Source organism: Xenopus laevis, chromosome 2L (genome assembly GCF_017654675.1).
Source record: "Xenopus laevis strain J_2021 chromosome 2L, Xenopus_laevis_v10.1, whole genome shotgun sequence".
In the NCBI taxonomy this organism is placed as follows: domain Eukaryota; kingdom Metazoa; phylum Chordata; class Amphibia; order Anura; family Pipidae; genus Xenopus; species Xenopus laevis.
Window position 1 is genome coordinate 159,594,403 of NC_054373.1, and position 21,125 is coordinate 159,615,527.

The window sequence follows — 21,125 nt, forward strand, 5'->3', positions numbered from 1 at the left end:
GGAGAGGATGTGAATAGAAAGATGAGTAATAAAAAGTAGTAATAACAATAAAAGTGGAGCCTTACAGAACGTTTGTATTTAGATGAGGTCAGTGACCCCCATCTGAAAGCTGGAAACAGTCAGATTAAAAAGGCACATAATTAAAAAACTGTAACAAATAAATATTGAATATCCGTTGCTTAGAACTGGCCATTCTATAACATGTTCAAAGTTATTTGAAAGGTGAACCACCCTTTAAAAGCATATATTGTCTATATAAACTTGATATAACATTAAACACATGATGTATAAAGTTGAGACATTAAGGGACACATTTACTAATGGTCGCATATCGAGGGTTAATTAACCCTCGATATTCGACCGTCAAAGTAAAATCCTTCGAATATCGAAGTCGAAGGATTTACCGCAAATACTTCGATCGATCAAAGGAAAAATTGTTTGATCGAACGATTAAATCCTTCGAATCGAACGATTCGAAGGATTTTAATCCATCGAACGAAATTCATTTGATCAGAAAATTGCTAGAAAGCCTATGGGGACCTTCACCATAGGCAAACATTGTACCTCGGTAGGTTTTAGTTGGCGAAGTAGGGGGTCGAAGTTTTTTTTTTAAAGAGACAGTACTTCGACTATCGAATGGTCGAATAGTCGAACGATTTTTAGTTCGATTCGAAGTAGCCAATTCGATGGCCGAAGTAGCCAAAAAATTCTAAGTATTGTTTCTTCTATTCCTTCACTCGAGCTAAGTAAATGTGCCCCTAAATGTAATTAAAAAGCCTGCAAGTACTCTGCCTATAGTGCCCTGCCAGACTTTCACCAAAATAAACCTCAGTGACTTGACCAGGAAAGTGTATGGAAAGGAAGCTGTGCAATCCTGTTACCCAGGGTTAGGAGAAAAGTAAGGCTTCATTCTATGGTATCTCTTTATACAGACTATGAGAATCTAAAGCACTGTCCCTTCTATGGAAGGTACGATTTATGTCCACATTTGACTGACCTAGCTCTTGCTACTACTAGGCCATCCATCTTATCAGTAGGTTGTAACCAGTCAGCCTGAGAAACAATTGCAATTAAGGTGAGACCAAAGCTTTAAGCTAAAATATAGTAGCCACTTTAAAGGGGTTGTTCACCCTTAATTTAACTGATGTAGTGAGTGATATTCTGAGACAAATTGCTCTTTGTTTTCATTTTTTTATTATTTATGGATTTTGACTTATTTAGCTTTTTATTCATTTGAAACCTGGAATGAGTCAGAAGAAGAAGGCAAACAATTCAAAAACGAAAAAGAAACAATGGAGGCCAGTTGAAAAGTTGCTAAGAATTACCCATTCTATGTCATACTAAAAGTAAACTTATAGGTGAACCAGCCCTTTAAGCTGGTAACGCACAGACTAAACATTGGGCTAAATAATTTGATCTACAATTTAGCCACAAACAAATTAAATGTATTGTGAAATATATTTTTCAGTCTTATTGTTCAGCTCCTAGTCAAGATGGCTAGAGCGGTTCACTCCTATCATATTCCATGCGAAGTGATAAGTTGATACCTGTGCTAAAGGTATGAAGCAAACAAGCAGGTTTTCTCCTGTGAACTGTCAAAGAATAGAACATAAGGTGGACCCCGTTGGCAGAGTAATGGTGATCTGCTGATCATGTGTCTATTCGGAAGCTACTGATAAATTTTTTGAATGTATTATGGTTTATTCATTGTATCTGAAAATAATGTTTGAAATGGACACTAAAGAATAGTTTTCTTTCCTGCAGCTGCAAATCAACACATCTCTCCTCAAGAGGCCAATCCAGCTCCTTCTCCTTCACTTCAAACAACCCCTGCTTCACCTGCAAAAACAATCAATTCTCCCAGCACACCAACAACACTGCCCTTTTCTGGGATATGCATGCCCAGCCCTCTGCCAGCCTTCTCTCCACAAACTACAGCATCTGTATTGTCTCCTAAGCCCTCTACACCAACCCCATCTGTTATAAAGAGCAACCCGGGCTCCTCCAGTACTCCCACATCACTAAACAGTGCACCTTCTACTCCAAGTCCTGCATTTTCAGGTCTTCCTCATGCTTCTGTTTCAGCACAACAGGGTTCCTCTATTCCACGTTCCAGCTCTGTGTTGAATGATCACATGCCATCTCTACCCCTTGCAGGCCTCCCATTCTCTGCTACCACTTTTACAGCCTCTGTTAGCACGGCCAATATGATGCCATCCTTATTTGCTGGTCTTCCACTGCCCCTGAATTCTCCTTTGCAGGGCATAGCAAGTCCAAGTCTCTCTGACATTGCAAGCGCATCAGCAGGATCACTTAACATTGGAAACCCACTGCTGTCTGCCCTAAAAGGATTTTTAGCTGGAAACGATCCAACATTGTTGAGTTCACCTTCAGTGTCTACACCTGGGCTTCTGCCATTACAGAGTCTTCAAAATTCAGATTCCTCTTCAGGTTTAAACAAAAGTTTTACTCCTCCGTGTTCTACATCAACACCTCAGAGGACAGCAACTCCAGGACTGGGCATGTTTGCAACCTCTGCTTCACCATCAATAGCACATCCCATTCCTACATCTAGTTCAGTGCCAGCACAACCTCTCATTCCAACTCCATCCCATCTTAGTGCTCCACTTGTTCCACCATGTCAGAAACCATCCTCCTCTCTATCTGAGCATCATCTTTCATCTTCTCCAGCAGCTTCTGGCACATCACTCTTAATTAAATCTGAACCAATCAGCCCATCACCTTCAGCATTCAAAGGCCCATCACGCTCCGGAACACCTTCTAATGGTTCTTTAGGACTACCTGGAGTACTTGGCCACGTTTTTCCACCTGGAGCAGGAAACCTACCAAACACCATTAATCCTGGATTGCCAGGCCTGCCTTTGATGAATGGCAACATGAATGGCCCTTCCTTGTCTTCAATATCATTAAATCCACATGGTTCTTCTACTCCAATGCCCCCAGTTTTTAGTGCACTTCCTCCATTTACCTCCCTTTCGAATGGGTCCCCATTTGCTGGTGGCCCTGTCATGAATCCTACTGTAGGAATGTTATCTTCTACATCTAATGCAGATTCTGCAGCCCCACCTCTTACATCTGCTGTCTTTCCTGGTTTTTCTGCCTCTGCTGCTTCATCCTTCCCTCTCAGTTTATCTGCTGCTGTTCCGTCACTGTTCTCTGTAACACAAGGTCCTCTAGGCTCCTCAAATCCATCTTTCCCTGCTTTCCCAGTCTCTAGCACGCCACCTGTCAACCCTGCGCTGCCACCTTTTCCTGGGCTTCAGGCAACTTCTTCTCTGGTTCCCTCAGTTGCAGCTGCTCCATCACCAGCCTCCGTTTTACCTGGATTTGCCTCTGCCTTCAGTTCCAACTTTAATTCTGCTCTTGTGGCTCAAGCTGGGTAGGTAATTTGGTGATAGATTTAATGCTTCTTTTAGATATAAATATAATTTATTGTTTTGTAAATTAAAGGGGAACTATCGCAAAAATTAAAATTGAATATACCGGTAAGCTTCATCATACTGAATTAAGAAACTTTCTAAATATAAGCAATTACATATTCTGCATCTCTCTGAAAAAAACAAGTTTATCTTCACTATCCTGCTCTCTGCATGAGGATTCTTTCCAACTTAACATAGGAGACTATATTTAGTGCATCTGTGAAGCACTGTTTAGTTGTCGCTTTGCATACAGTGTGTTGGCTATGCTATACACGTTACATTCATTTTCTTAGGTAAACATTAAAAGCCTTTATTTGTATGCTGATGGATACTAGAAAATCTTTGGATTTTCCCTTCATATTTGAGCTACTTTTTTGACAATGCTGAGTTGAAAATGTACCCTCCTTTTTTTTACATTTAGTTGGGGTTATGTAAAAAAATGTTCATAAGCACTGACCTGAACGTGTAGCAAATATAATTTATTTACACAAACATATTTAATGCCACAGATTGAAAGGAAACCATGACAGTCTTTCTCTATATTCCCTGTGACCAGTTCCCCACCCCTTTTAGCTCACAGTGTCATGCAAACCCTTCCTCACCTCCATATTGGGTGGTGCAAAGCAAAGGTATTTCAAGTCCCAGAATCCATCACGTTAGAACAAAACAAGATAAGGGAGAGATTGCTTGACACTGTGCTGAAGGGGTCCGCTCAGACAATCTATCATTTTCTTATAGAATCAGATATGTTAAAGAAAATTGGAAAGTAGTGCTTATGCTCCTACCTACTTACCTAAGCCCAGCTGAATGAGCTCATGTCAAAAGGGGAAGTATATTTTCCCTTTAACTTTAGAATCAACTGAATGGGATGTCTACGTTTACATCTACTGGAACTAGTTCACGTTTTGAGAATGAAACTAGATCTTGGCTTTATCACTCCAGCAAAAGCTGCTTTTTGTCTACAAATACTTTGTCTGGAATTTGAGCTCAAACCTACTCCTCTGTAAACAAGTTGAGATATTTAGGTGAATTCTTGAATGTTTTGCAAAAGGATCATGGAAATACACACGGGCACTTTCAGGTGCTTCCCATTCAAATGAATAGAGCGGGGATTTGGGGTTGTTCACCTTTGAGGTAACCTTTAGTATGATGTAGACAGTGATATTCTGAGACATTTGTTTTCATTTGTTATTATTTAAGGTTTTTGAGTTGTTTAGCTTTTTATTCAGCAGCTCTTTAATTTGCATCTTAAGCAATCTGGTAACTAGGGTCCAAATTACCCTAGCAACCATGCATTGATTTGAATAAGAGACTGGAATATGAATTGGAGAAGCCTGAATAGAAAGATCAGTAATAAAAAGTAGCAATAACAATACAGTTGTAGCCTTACAGAGCATTTGCTTTTTAAAAGGGGTCAGTGACGCCCATTTAAAAGCTGCAAAGAGTCAGAAGGAAAAGGCAAATCACTATAAAACAATAAAAAATAATGACAACCAATTGAAAAGTTGCTTAGAATTGGCCATTCTATAATATAGTAAAAGTTACCGTGAAGGTGAACCACCCCTTTAAGGTTGCAAAATGCTCTGAATTGCCTTGTGCAACTTTGCCCTAAAATTAATCCTACCTGCCCTATGTCTAATGATATATATAGTGAAACCTCAATTTTACATCCCCTGGTTTTGTCTTCCCTCATTTTGCATCGTTTGTTTTGTATAGGTATGGGATCTGTTATCCAGAATGATCGGGACCTGGGGTTTCCTGATAACAGATCTTACCATACCTTAAGACTAATAGAAAATCATGTAAACATGATTAAATAAACCCAATAGGCTGGTTTTGCTTCCAATAAGGATTAATTATATATTATTTGGAATCAAGTACAAGCTACTGTTTTATTACAACGAAAAAGGAAATTATTTTAAAAAATTTTAGATTATTTGGATAAAATGGAGTCTATGGGAGACTCCTTTCCGTAATTCGGAGCCTTCTGGATAATGGGCTTCCGGATAACAGATCCCACACCTGTATTCCCACCTATATTTTGCCCCATTCCCCCCCCCCCCGAGTCCCCTGAAAAACTGAAAAAAACTATTTAATGTATAATCCATAATTATTAATGTCTATTAAAGTGATGCGATGTGATTGAAGTGTTTCAGTTGAAAAAAGTTAAGCAAAAATGATAAAAACCATATAATACAGATATGGGATCTGTTATCTCCGAATTACGGAAAGGCCGTCTCCTATATACGCCATTTTATCCAAATAATCTAAATTTTTAAAAATTATTTATTTTTTCTCTGTATTAATAAAACAGTAGCTTGTACTTGACTACGATATAATTGGGTTTATTGGGTTTATTTAATGTTTACATAATTATCTAGTAGACGTAAGGTATGAAGATTCAAATTACGGAAAGAATGCCCCAGGTCCCGAGCATTCTGGATAACAGGTCCCATACCTTTACTGTAAATATCCCATTTTCCAAATAGCACAGCTTGTAAATGTACAGTCACATACATTATAAAAGCAGAAGGGAGCATCTTGTTAGGTGTATGTTTGCCATTAGCGAATTCCTGCGGGCCTGCTTGTATGTATAATGCAGCACATACATATACCGGTATATATATTTTATTTCTTAGTTAACTTTCAGAAAGTTCCAGTTCTAACTGTATTGTTTTTATCTACGTCTCATTTTAGGCCTTCACCGTTTCCTCTTCTCTCCCTTTCTGGACTTCCTGGATTCCCTCAAAGTCCCTCGTCGTCTCTGCAGGGACTTCAGCCGAGCGCAGCGGTGGCAGCGGCAGCAGCACAATCCGCACTGCTGCAGGTATATATAACTTATAGAGCTTTTGTCATAAGACAATGCAGATGAAGATGGAGCTAATTCCCAAAAGCATCAGTAACAACAGAGATCACCCTATTACCTATGAAATGGGGGCAGTGTTCTTGGTGTCCATTGCTTTGCTATGTACATCACTAAAGTCAGCTCCATCACTATAATGAGTGATTTCCAGTAGGAGCAGTTTTAATGACCTACCGTGGATACACTGCTGTAGTCATTTCTGTGGCCAGAAGCTTTGACTCAATTATATGCCCATCCACGTGAGCTTGGGATTTCTGTATTTGTACTGCTTTCTAATTGTGTTGGGGTTACTTACCTTTAAAGGAATTGTTCAGTGAAAAAATGTAATCTGGATAGATAGACTGTACAAAATAAAAAATTGTCTCTAATATAGTTAGTTATCCAAAAATGTAATGTATAAAGGCTGGAGTGACTGGATGTCTAACATAGAACAGAACACTACTTCCTGCTTTTCAGCTCTCTTGGTTTCCACTGATTGGTTACCAGGCAGTAAACCAATCAGAGACTTGAGAGGTGGGGGGGGGCACATGGGTCATATCTGTTGCTTTTGAATCTGAGCTGAATGCTGAGGATCAATTGCAAACTCACTGAACAGTTATGTCCCATGTGGCCCCCCTTAAAGTCACTGACTAACTCAGCTGGAAAAAGCTGAAAAGCAGGAAGTAGTGTTCTGGCTGTTATTATGTTAGACATCCAGTCACTCCAGCCTTTATACATTACATTTTTGGACAACTAACTACATTAGAAATATTTTTCGTTTTGCACAGCCTATCTATTTACCCAGCTTTTATTTTTACACTGAACTGTTCCTTTAACTTAAAGGAACAGTTCAGTGTTCCTTTAACTTAAAGGAACACTGAACTGTTCCTTTAAGTTAACTTTTAGTGGCACATTTATCAAGGGTCCAATCAAGGGTCCATGGGCGCCGCCATTTTGGGAGCGAACGCCGGCAGGGAAGGACGCGCCGCCCGGAGCTCCTGGACCTGCTCCGGGCGGCGATCGTGACAGTCAGTCACAGACAGTCCTGCTGGGGCCGCGGAAGGAGCGTATCTACGGTATGACCCGCGTATAAGCCGAGGTTGAGTTTTTCAGCACATTTTGGGTGCTGAAAAACTCGGCTTATACGCGAGTATATACGGTAAATTAAATTTTTTAAATAAATTTTGATCGGTCAAATTTCGAATTCATGGAAGTTTAGAGGAGTTTTTAAAAACTCGCAAGAATTCGAAATTCGACTTTTGATAAATGTGCCTCTGTCTAATATTCTACTTCTGCCATGTTTACTTACAGTATGTCTTGTCTTGTTTTATTGAATTCATTTATATTTTCCGACATAATAATTAATCTCGTCTCCCTCTCTATCAGGCTCATTCAGCATCAGCCCTTGAGAACTTTGCACCACAATCAGATGCGTTTGCCGGATTTCCTGCTGGAACACCTTTCCCACTTCAGCCTGGGCTTCCCCAGCGAGGGTGGCAGTAAATACTCCTAATATGAGACGTCAAACAAAAGCTGTTCTTCCTACCTATGGTATTGATACGGCAAAGGCCAGTCAGTAGTTTTAACTAGTTCTTAGGCTTGTAAACATTTTTAAACTTAGGGGAAAAGTGAAAGTCAAAAAGCCAAGCAGGATGTCAGAATGGCCTTGCTATGGACATACAGTATTGCTGGCGATCTAGTCACTGCAGCGTTTCTGTTACAGACAAACAGATCTTTTTATATTTCATTTGTAACTATAGTGTTTTTAGAATGTATCATTTATTCTGAGGGTGGGTGGCTGGAGGTAAAAGAATCCATCTCTCCCGCCCCGCAGGTTTTAGACTGATGAATTCTGTAATTACCAACATAATAACTGGCAGCAAAAAGTGAGACAAAAAAATTGAGAAAAAGAAAGCGGCCTTTTTATAAATGTCAGCATTCATCACTGGTGTCATATTGGGACTAAAGAAATCTAAATTAATGGTACAAAACCCCCATTAAATAATATGACCAGTCATATATATCAATATGGCGTCGAATTCTAGGATTCTTGAATCCTAGTAGAAATCTGAAATTTCAGCAGTTCTGAGCTGATGAAGTTATTTGAGTCGCTCTATTTAGTACTTTGTCTTTTCACAAATTAGACACTCAAAGTTGTATCAAATTGAGTGTGTGGCTGGATACCAATCCAAATCCTAGGGAAAAATTGGAAAAAAACATTTTTACTTCCTTGTTTTGTGACCAAAAGTTGCGTGATTTCCCTTCCCGTCCCTAATTTGCATATGCAAAGTAGGATTTGGTTTGGACAGGCATGAGAATTCGGCCAAATCCTGTTGAAAAAAAGCCGAATCCCAAACCAAATCCTGGATTCGGTGCATCCTTAATATAATATATATATTATATACAACACACATACTCACACCCCTTATCTGGAAAACACCAGGTCCTGAGCATTCTGGGATTTTCCAGATAAGGGATCATTCCGTCAATTGGAATCTCCATACCGTAAGTCTACAAAAAAAATTAGTTGGGATCAAGTACAAGGTACTGTTTTATCATTACAGAGAAAAAGGAAATCATTCTAAAAAACAATAATTGAATTATTTGATGAATATGGAGTCTATGGGAGATGACCTTCCCATAATTCGGAGCTTTTTTACTACTTCTGTTTAGAGAAAAACGAAATGGCTTATGACAAGCTTATTAGAGAATATGGTGCAGTGTTTCTTAACCAGTCGACCAAATCAGGAAATTCTTTAGGGGCTGTAACGTTTGTCACTCTATAATATGTTCAAAAAAATTTGAGTGTTTAGGGGTTTGAATGAATTTATTATATGAAATAGAGCATTAAAATGAAAAGGGCTTGGTATGAAATATAACTGTGTAAACACAGATTTATAGCGTCATGTTTGTATCACTTTAAGAACCATAGCCTGAATGTTTTTAATCTGTAAAACAAAACGTTTGCTGTTTGTGCTGGACTTTTTAACGTGGAACTCCGGCTTCCAAACCAAAATTTGATAAAAAGGCCCACATAACACAGAAACCCCTAATATACCCATCACAGTTACCTGTTTCTTCAAAAAGTATGAATAAATGCCATTTTCTATGCTGAAATCCAGCTGTTTAACAGTTCTTCTCTTTCTGCATAATTTGAAATCCTGGCAGGGAAGGAGGGACTAAACACTGATGTTACAAATTGTAACAACTTCTCCACAGCTTACAGACAGCATGCAGGAACTACATAACCCACAATGCATTGCACTGTCATGTTCCTTTCCTTATTGAAATCACGTGCAGGGAATTGTGGGATTTGGAGGATGCAGGCTAAGGACAGATGGCTGTTGAAACAAATTAACAGTAGTCAGCCAGCTCAGCAAAGTAGTCAGAGAGATCAGCAGGAGAGCAGGGGGCTTGGCTTAGGGAACTGTCAGAAACTATTAAAAATCATGAAACGTCTGCATATTTTTTAAATGATGTATATTGCTTGAAATTGTGTTTACTTTTCAAAAAGCTTAAGTTATGTGTTTGTGGAGTTCCCCTTTAAGCTCGCCTCCCATGGCTGCTGCTCTGAGCATGGGCCATGATACCAATTTGAGAACCTATTTAAAGGTCCCCTTTCCTATATAGTTTCCAATTAGGTGTTAATGAAATATTAAAAAGGGTGTGTTGGTTTTATATTTTATTGGTTATCCTGGGAAACTGTATGTAGAAATTCATATCATTTTTTTACTTCAAGGTAACTACATTTTTACACCCCCCACCAGATATCTGATTGGGTCTCCATCAGATATCAGTCGATCAGGCTGGAAAATCCATCAGCTGTGGGTACAGAATGGAGCCAAGGATGCAGTCGTTTTCCAGTGGGTTTGGTTAATTCAGTTTGGGTGCATCATTGGGTGTCCTGTTTTACTGCCAAAACTGAGATGTTTCCCATTAAATTATTGTATTAAAAAGCTTACATTTTATTTTTAAACAAATGTATAATAAACATGCTTTGACTTTCAGCTACAGTCAGTCTGATGTGCACTACACGGGTCCTGCTGCGTTTAACCCTCCTGCAAAATAACACATATGTTTAATGCAACACATGGTGCTTCTATTTTTTCTTTTTTTATACAACAAACCCAGACTGGAGTATTTTAATAAATTAAATGGATTTCATGTATATAATTTCATGCATTTTGGGGTTTCTGGGGGAAAAATGAAATTAGTGTTTGTTTGCCCTTTATTCCTTATTTTTGTAAGATCATTCTGCTGTGTCGCTTGTACCTACATGTGACTTATTAAATTCAAATCATTTTGGAAAATGTGGTGTTCGTTTTTTAATGGCCAATAACTGGTTAACTTGGTCAATTCAGAGATGATATGACCTGGAGTGGGGGGGTTATCAGCACTTGTTTTGAATGCAGTGCCAACTATTGTGTCTTGCAATTCTGCATGGAAACAGTAACCCAATAAGGAGTTAGGATCATACTCAGTCTATTAGAAGTGAGATAGAGAAAGATGGGATCATAATTGGTCCAGGAGAAGATTTTTAACCCTTTAAGTGCCAGCAGAATTTCACATTTTGGTTACGCGAAATGCCAGCCGTTTTTAAGCATTTTGTGCTCTCTCACTTTAGGGGCATTTTCTGAGGGGAAACCTATAGTTTACCTAGGAAAACTATACATTGTTTTTTTCGGTAGAAACTGAGCTTTCTAAATCTGCCTGAGTTTTCATGTATTTCCACCTGTGCAAAAAAATTTATAGTGCTAAATAACAAAAAAAAATGAAAAATTACCATTTTTCATTGTATATCAATTTATACCAGAAAAATATTTCATTTTACAGATGAAAATCCAACTGATTTGGAAAGCCTTATGTCTCTCGAACGTGCCAATACCAGATATGTATAGTTTTAGGGAGATTTAGGATTTCTGTACAGCAAAAACTCCCGGCAGTATATTACTGAATTTTGAAAGCACTAAGGCAGAAAACGGCATGCTTTAGATTCCAAGGCAAAAAATCCTGAAACCATAGGTTTACCCCAGAAAACCATACATTTTTGAAAAGTACACATTCTGCCGATTACAAAATGGGTAACTATGTCTCTCTACTCCCAACTACCAAACAGAAAAGCTTGTCTGAACATAGCGGTTTTTCAAAATAAAATTCAAAATTTTGAAAAATCATTTCAAAGGTTTTATTTTGCTGCTCCGCATATCCCAAACTATATTACGTACCAAGAAAAAGCACCTGAAATATGATTGCCAGGGGTCCACTGAACAGTTTGATATCCATTATGCATAGGTTTACCAAAGTATCTGGCATTTAGAGACACAAATATGAAGTTAGCGCATCCAAATTGTTCAGGACTTTACTTCAGCTACTGAGAAATCAACACATTGACTGCATTTTTTGTGGGGTAAAAACACAGAAATATATGTTTACCCCCCAAACCCATATATTTTTGGAAAGAACACATTCTACAGAATCTAAAATGGGTACCCATGCCTTTCTGCTCCAAACTACTGAGTCGCAAGGCTTTCCCAAAATTGTCGGTTTTGGTGAAATATCTGAAAATTGCCTCAAAACTTCAACTTCCCAGCACCATATCACCCATGTATCATTACGTACTAAGAAAAAGCACCCTAAATATGATTGCCAGGGTTCCTCTGAACATTTTGGTGGCCATTGTTCATAAGTTTACCAAAGTATCTGGCATTTAGAGGCCCCAAAATGAAGTTAGCGCATACAAACAGTCCCGTGAGTAACTTCATCTAATGAGAAATCAACACATTGACTGCATTTTTGTGGGGTAAAAACACAGAAATATATGTTTACCCCCCAAAACCCATATATTTTTGGAAAGTACACATTCTACAGAATCTAAAATGGGTACCCATGCCTTTCTGCTCCAAACTACTGAGTCGCAAGGCCTTCCCACAATTGTCGGTTTTGGTGAAATATCTGAAAATTGCCTCAAAGCTTCAACTTCTCAGCACCATATCACCCATGTATCATTACGTACTAAGAAAAAGCACCCTAAATATGATTGCCAGGGTTCCTCTGAACATTTTGGTGGCCATTGTTCATAAGTTTACCAAAGTATCTGGCATTTAGAGGCCCCAAAATGAAGTTAGCGCATACAAACAGTCCCGTGGGTAACTTCAGCTAATGAAAAATCAACACATTGACTGCATTTTTGTGGGGTAAAAACACAGAAATATATGTTTACCCCCCAAAACCCATATATTTTTGGAAAGTTCACATTCTACAGAATCTAAAATGGGTACCCATGCCTTTCTGTTCCAAACTACTGAGTCGCAAGGCTTTCCCACAATTGTCGGTTTTGGTGAAATATCTGAAAATTGCCTCAAAGCTTCAACTTCTCAGCACCATATCACCCATGTATCGTTACGCACCAAGAAAAAACACCCTAAATATGATTGCCAGGGTTCCTCCAAACAGTTTGGTGGCCATTGTTCATAGGTTTACCAAAGTATCTGGCAGTTAGAGGCCTCAAAATGAAGTTAGCGCATACAAATAGTCCTGTGGGTAACTTCATCTAATGAAAAATCAACACATTGACTGCATTTTTGTGGGGTAAAAACACAGAAATATATGTTTACCCCCCAAACCCATATATTTTTGGAAAGTACACATTCTACCGAATCTAAAATGGGTACCCATGCCTTTCTGCTCCAAACTACTGAGTCGCAAGGCTTTCCCACAATTGTCGGTTTTGGTGAAATATCTGAAAATTTCCTCAAAGCTTCAACTTCTCAGCACCATATCACCCATGTATCGTTACGCACCAAAAAAAAACACCCTAAATATGATTGCCAGGGGTCCTCCAAACAGTTTGGTGCCCACTGTGCATAGGTTTACCAAAGTATATGGCAGTTAGAGGCCCCAAAATGAAGTTAGCGCATACAAATAGTCCTGTGGGTAACTTCAGCTAATGAAAAATCAACACATTGACTGCATTTTTGTGGGGTAAAAACACAGAAATATATGTTTACCCCCCAAACCCATATATTTTTGGAAAGTACACATTCTACCGAATCTAAAATGGGTACCCATGCCTTTCTGCTCCAAACTACTGAGTCGCAAGGCTTTCCCACAATTGTCGGTTTTGGTGAAATATCTGAAAATTGCCTCAAAGCTTCAACTTCTCAGCACCATATCACCCATGTATCGTTACGCACCAAAAAAAAAACACCCTAAATATGATTGCCAGGGGTCCTCCAAACAGTTTGGTGCCCACTGTGCATAGGTTTACCAAAGTATATGGCAGTTAGAGGCCCCAAAATGAAGTTAGCGCATACAAATAGTCCTGTGGGTAACTTCAGCTAATGAAAAATCAACACATTGACTGCATTTTTGTGGGGTAAAAACACAGAAATATATGTTTACCCCCCAAACCCATATATTTTTGGAAAGTACACATTCTACCGAATCTAAAATGGGTACCCATGCCTTTCTGCTCCAAACTACTGAGTCGCAAGGCTTTCCCACAATTGTCGGTTTTGGTGAAATATCTGAAAATTGCCTCAAAGCTTCAACTTCTCAGCACCATATCACCCATGTATCGTTACGCACCAAAAAAAAACACCCTAAATATGATTGCCAGGGGTCCTCCAAACAGTTTGGTGCCCACTGTGCATAGGTTTACCAAAGTATATGGCAGTTAGAGGCCCCAAAATGAAGTTAGCGCATACAAATAGTCCTGTGGGTAACTTCAGCTAATGAAAAATCAACACATTGACTGCATTTTTGTGGGGTAAAAACACAGAAATATATGTTTACCCCCCAAACCCATATATTTTTGGAAAGTACACATTCTACCGAATCTAAAATGGGTACCCATGCCTTTCTGCTCCAAACTACTGAGTCGCAAGGCTTTCCCACAATTGTCGGTTTTGGTGAAATATCTGAAAATTGCCTCAAAGCTTCAACTTCTCAGCACCATATCACCCACGTATCGTTACGCACCAAAAAAAAACACCCTAAATATGATTGCCAGGGGTCTTCCAAACAGTTTGGTGCCCACTGTGCATAGGTTTACCAAAGTATATGGCAGTTAGAGGCCCCAAAATGAAGTTAGCGCATACAAATAGTCCTGTGGGTAACTTCAGCTAATGAAAAATCAACACATTGACTGCATTTTTGTGGGGTAAAAACACAGAAATATATGTTTACCCCCCAAACCCATATATTTTTGGAAAGTACACATTATACAGAATCTAAAATGGGTACCCATGCCTTTCTGCCCCAAACTACTGAGTCGCAAGGCTTTGCCAAATTTGGCGGTTTTGGTAAAATATTCTGAAAATTGCCTCAAAGCTTCAACTTTCCAGCATCGTATTGTCCATGTATCATTACCAGCATAAAGCATCCTAAATATAAACATAGGGGTCTACTAAACAGTTTGATGCCCAATGTGCATAGATATACCAAACTATGTGGGGCACAGAGACCCCCAAATGACAATATGTATAGACATTTTCACGGCTGACGCGCTGGCTGCTGCAATATAACCACCCGGTGTGTGTATTATGCGACATTAGACCACCTAACAGTACAGAGACCCCAGAAAACCATATATTTTCAGAAAGTACACATTCTGACGAATCCAATATGGGTAAATATGTGTTCCTACTGCAAACTGTCAAACTGCAAAGCAATGCTGAACGTAACGGTTTTTATCAAATTTCTGAAAATCGTCACAAAGCTTGAATTTTACCCCATTATATGCCCCACATTTCGTAACTTATCAGCATAAAACATCCTGAATATGAACGCCAGGGGTCTACTGAACACTTTGATGCCCAATATGCATAGATATACCAAACTATGTGGCGCACAGAGACCCCCAAATGACAATAGTGTATATACATTTTCACGGCTGACGCACGCTGGCTGCTGCAATATAAGCACCCGGTGTGTGTAATATGCGACATTAGACCCCCCTAACAGTACAGAGACCCCAGAAAACCATATATTTTCAGAAAGTACACATTCTGACGAATCCAAAATGGGTAAATATGTGTTCCTACTGCAAACTGTCAAACTGCAAAGCAATGCTGAACGTAACAGTTTTTATCAAATTTCTGAAAATCGTCACAAAGCTTGAAATTTATCCCATTATATGCCCCACATTTCGTAACTTATCAGCATAAAACATCCTAAATATGAGCGCCAGGGGTCTACTGAACACTTTGATGCCCAAAATGCATAGATATACCAAACTATGTGGCGCACAGAGACCCACAAATGACAATATGTATAGACATTTTCACGGCTGACACGCTGGCTGCAGCAATATAACCACCCGGTGTGTGTGTATTATGCGACATTAGACCACCTAACAGTACAGAGACCCCAGAAAACCATATATTTTCAGAAAGTACACATTCTGACGAATCCAATATGGGTAAATAAGTGTTTCTACTGCAAACTGCCAAACTGCAAAGCAATGCTGAACATAACGGTTTTTATCAAATTTCTGAAAATCGTCACAAAGCTTGAATTTTACCCCATTATATGCCCCACATTTCGTAACTTATCAGCATAAAACATCCTGAATATGAACGCCAGGGGTCTACTGAACACTTTGATGCCCAATATGCATAGATATACCAAACTATGTGGCGCACAGAGACCCCCAAATGACAATAGTGTATACATTTTCACGGCTGACGCGCGCTGGCTGCTGCAATATAAGCACCCGGTGTGTCTAATATGCGACATTAGACCCCCCTAACAGTACAGAGACCCCAGAAAACCATATATTTTCGGAAAGTACACATTCTGACGAATCCAATATGGGTAAATATGTGTTCCTACTGCATACTGTCAAACTGCAAAGCAATGCTGAACGTAACGGTTTTTATCAAATTTCTGAAAATCGTCACAAAGCTTGAATTTTACCCCATTATATGCCCCACATTTCGTAACTTATCAGCATAAAACATCCTGAATATGAACGCCAGGGGTCTACTAAACACTTTGATGCCCAATATGCATAGATATACCAAACTATGTGGCGCACAGAGACCCCCAAATGACAATAGTGTATACATTTTCACGGCTGATGCGCGCTGGCTGCTGCAATACAAGCACCTGGTGTGTGTAATATGCGACATTAGACCCCCCTAACAGTACAGAGACCCCAGAAAACCATATATTTTCAGAAAGTACACATTTTGACGAATCCAATATGGGTAAATATGTGTTCCTACTGCAAACTGTCAAACTGCAAAGCAATGCTGAACGTAACGGTTTTTATCAAATTTCTGAACATCGTCACAAAGCTTGAATTTTACCCCATTATATGCCCCACATTTCGTAACTTATCAGCATAAAACATCCTAAATATGAGCGCATGGGGTCTACTGAACACTTTGATGCCCAATATGCATAGATATACCAAACTATGTGGCGCACAGAGACCCCCAAATGACAATATGTATAGACATTTTCACGGCTGACGCGCTGGCTGCTGCAATATAACCACCCAGTGTGTGTATTATGCGACATTAGACCACCTAACAGCACAGAGACCCCAGAAAACCATATATTTTCAGAAAGTACACATTTTGACGAATCCAATATGGGTAAATAAGTGTTTCTACTGCAAACTGCCAAACTGCAAAGCAATGCTGAACATAACGGTTTTTATCAAATTTCTGAAAATCGTCACAAAGCTTGAATTCTACCCCATTATATGCCCCACATTTCGTAGCTTATCAGCATAAAACATCCTAAATATGAGCGCCAGGGGTCTACTGAACACTTTGATGCCCAATATGCATAGATATACCAAACTATGTTGCGCACAGAGACCCCCAAATGACAATATGTATAGACATTTTCACAGCTGACGCGCTGGCTGCTGCAATATAAGCACCTGGTGTGTGTATTATGCGACATTAGACCCCCCTAACAGTACAGAGACCCCAGAAAACCATATATTTTCAGAAAGTACACATTCTGACGAATCCAAAATGGGTAAATAAGTGTTTCTACAGCAAACTGCCAAACTGCAAAGCAATGCTGAACATAACGGTTTTTATCAAATTTCTGAAAATCGTCACAAAGCTTGAATTTTACCCCATTATGTGCCCCACATTTCGTAACGTATCAGCATAAAACATCCTAAATATGAATGACAGGGGTCTACTGAACACTTTGATGCCCAATATGCATAGATATACCAAACTATGTGGCGCACAGAGACCCCCAAATGGATATATAGTAGATAAAATTTACATAGGCAAAACAAAATAACACAGAACAGTGTGAAATGCAAATAAATCACCAAAAACTAATAAAACCACAAAAATCAATGCTTTTTTTTTTCACACTAGTGTAATCGGCCACCAGAATTACCGTTTGAATATTTTAGCTGGGCCAAATCGATTATACGGGCAGAAACAAGTGAACAACACAAATGCAGAGCTGAAAATGCAATAAAATGGCTAAAAATTCAATAAAATGGCTAAAAATGCACCAAAATACCCAAAATTGCAATATAACCACCAAAATAACATACAAAAGCTATTGCACAGTACGGTTAGCGAATACGCTATTCGGAACGGCAATAAAACATTTTTTTTAGCCCAAAAAGAGACGATGCGATAAGAAAAAAAAAAAAAAAAGCCACAAAGCCATATATGTACATATGCGTGTGCACAACGGGTAAATTGCATGTTATTTGCGCATGTGCGCGTGTGCAAGTGTACATGGGTGCTGTGAGTGTGTGTGACCCCCCCAATCCCCAAAAATCTATGTGTGAGTGTGTGTAAGTGTGAATGTAAGTGTATATTACTGTAATAAGTGTGTGTTGGTGTGTTTGTGTGTTTTTGTGTGTGTAAATGTTACACTTACCTGGGGTAGATGCTGCAGATCGATCAGAAAGGGTCCCACGCAGCAGATCTCCAGCTCCAACGATCATCAGCCATGTGGGGGCGGAGCTGGGCGGAAGTGCGGCGCAGGCAGCAGCAGGACGCATAGGAAACGCGTCCCTGCTGCTGCTTTGGGGCCCCTGGGCGATCGCGCCCCAGGGGCCACACGATCCCCTGCTCTGCTCGTTGTCTAGGGGCAGGGGATCGTGAAGGAGCGGAGCGAGCGGCTCTAACAGCCGCTCCTCCGCTCGCAAACCCGGAAGTGCTGCAGAACGTAGAATCTACGATCTGTGGCACTTTGGTCCTTTGATCCACAGAACGTAGATTCTACGTTCTGTGGCACTTAAAGGGTTAAAAGATCTTTTTGTTATCGTGAAACCACGATTATCTCAAAACAATCGTTTAAATGTACGATTTGTCCATCAACTAAAAAGACCATTTCAAGTGATATTGCCAGGATAGCTGCCTGCTTGGCCCTGCAAACATAGATAGATGGCACTGGGAACGATGGGATCATATTCTGTCAAGGAGTAGTGAGTTATAAAGTGATGGGTTCACACTCAGCCCAGGAAAAGTGCATTAGGAAGGTGTGTTCACACTCGGGCACGGAGAAGTAAGTGTGATGGGTTCCACACACAGTCCACAAAGTGTGAGAGAGAGAATGATGAGTTCACACTCAGGAGTAGTGAGTTAGAGAGATGAGTTCACACTCAGGACAGGAGAAGTTAGTTAGAAAGACGAGTTCACTCAGTCCAGGAGAAGTGTTAGAAGGAGTCCTTGGATTCCAATATTTTGGAATTAGTTAGCAGTGAAACTCTCTTTTGAGGTCGCCAACCTTTTTTACCTTATGAGTCATAAATAAAATGTAAAAAGATTTGGGCGCACAACACAAGCAGCAAGAAAGTCCCCATGGATGCCAAATAAGGGCAACAATTCGCTATTTGGTAGCCCCTATATGGACTTGCAAACTACAGGAGGCTCTGTTTGGGAGTACAACTGGTTTTTATACAACCAAAACTTGCCTCCAAGCCTGAAATTCAAAAATCAGCTCCTGCTTTGAGACCACTGGGAGCAACATCCAAGGGGTTGGTGAGTAGCAACCTCATTGCCCATCTTTCTTTTCTGCGCTCATTTTCTGCTTTGTTTTGATTTTGCTTTCCTACACATTTTTAAGGCTTTCTTTTCTCTAAACCCCTTTTTTTTTCTGTATTTTTCTCCATTTCATCATGCTTTTCTTTACCCATACCATTGTCTTTCTTTCCTTTCCCCACTTCTCCCACCCACATTCTTCAAATTGCTTTTTATTCGTATCACCACCTCTTCCCATGCAAGAAAAATACATATTAAATTCAGCATCAGTATCTACAAAGAAGATCAGAAGTTCTGGCATTTCTGTTATTCTGTGGAGCTGGTTTCCCAGAGGGCCCAAAGCAGAGAACTATGAAGCCACTTTAGGGTGAGTTTTTGGGGAGAACTATTGCTGGACTAGATGCTTCTATCAGCTCTGTACTGATACACTGAGGCCCAAATAGCCCTCCATAGGCCCAATAAATAGGGACTATATGGCATTGTACAGCAGCCCCTCTGCTATTTTTCAGAATATACATATTTTGGCCTAGTGGACTGCCTTAACAGGGTTGTTCATCTTTAACTTATGATGCAGAGTGATATTCTGAGATAATTTGGCTTTTATTTTTTATTATTTGAGGTTTTCTGAGTTATTTAGCTTTTTATTCAGCAGCTCTCCAGTTTGCAGCTATAGCAATCTGGTTGCTAGGCTCCAATACGAATAGGAGAGGGCCCACATAAAAAGGTGAGTAAGAAATAGTAGCAAAAACAAATTCGTAGTCTTACAAATGGAGTCAGTGATCCCCATTTGAAAACTGGAAAAAGTCAAAAGAAAGCGGCAAATTAAATAAAAATATATATATTGAAGACCAATTGAAACGTTGCTTAGAATAAACTTAGTAAAAGTTAACTTAAAGGTGAAGTACCCCTTTAATGTAGGGTACATCACCATAGAGCACAATGAGCATGTGCAATTAGGAGCAATTAGGAGCAGATCAGGAAATTTAAAGTGGGGGAAATCTAGCAGAATTTTAGATCATTTCTGTTGATAGATAGAGAGATAGAGAGATAGATAGATATCCACCTGCAGCATAAGTTCCTTAATTCTCGGACATGCTATAGTTGAAAAAGAAAGATGATAAGGTAATTAGTGGCATTCATGCTACAATGTTCCCTTGTGCTGATATGACTGCACATTGGTAAGGACTCTTACACACGGGCGTTTTTTACACTAGCTATGGGTATAAGAGTTTCAGGAGCAAATCACTGGTGGAATTCTGTCCCATACGTTCCACCCGTTTGGTTAAGCTGCTGACTTCGTTTTAGAAACAGTCTTATGTTCTTCTCTACAGTAAATGAACTGGCAGTGCTATTGGCCCAGTGTAACCAGAGAGGTTTTTTTTGAGCTTTCTATATATAGATATATATATAGATATATATAGATATATAGATATATAGATATATATATATATCTATATATATATATATATATATATACAGTGGCGGCTCAGGGTAATACTCTGATAGAAATATCTTGTATAAGGCGGCTTTGTAGGAAAGAACTCCTAAACCCAATATCTTGTATAATACTGCTTTGTAGGAGAGGAACTATTGAACTTAATTACTCAAATACCTAATATATTTACTACTCCTATTAGTTCCTAATATGTCTGACTACTATTAGTTAGTTTGTGACTTCTGGAAGTTCTTGCTTTACTTGCTTTATTCAGAATATGTATTCAAATAAAGTAAGATAAGATCTCTGCTTCAAATGTGCTTGTTGGAAGCCTGATCGGCTACTGATAAGTGCATGGGAAGCAAGATCTATTGAAGCAAGATCTGTTGACCAAGAGGTTTATTGTATGAGCTCATTGTTTATTA

At 39.3% G+C, this 21,125-nt stretch overlaps 1 protein-coding gene across 5 annotated transcripts in view; it reads left to right on the forward strand.

The window, feature by feature from the left end:
- proser1.L (proline and serine rich 1 L homeolog) overlaps positions 1-8,431 on the forward strand; it is a 31,685-nt gene extending 23,254 nt beyond the window's left edge. For all 5 annotated transcript variants that reach the window (XM_018247627.2, XM_018247626.2, XM_018247631.2 and 2 more), the window contains 3 exons: positions 1,765-3,400; positions 6,138-6,267; positions 7,669-8,431. In XM_018247627.2, the coding sequence (XP_018103116.1) occupies positions 1,765-3,400; positions 6,138-6,267; positions 7,669-7,785 (1,883 nt within the window). In that variant the 3' untranslated portion in view covers positions 7,786-8,431. The remainder of the gene's footprint in view (positions 1-1,764; positions 3,401-6,137; positions 6,268-7,668) is intronic.
- The last annotated feature ends 12,694 nt before the right edge of the window (positions 8,432-21,125 follow it).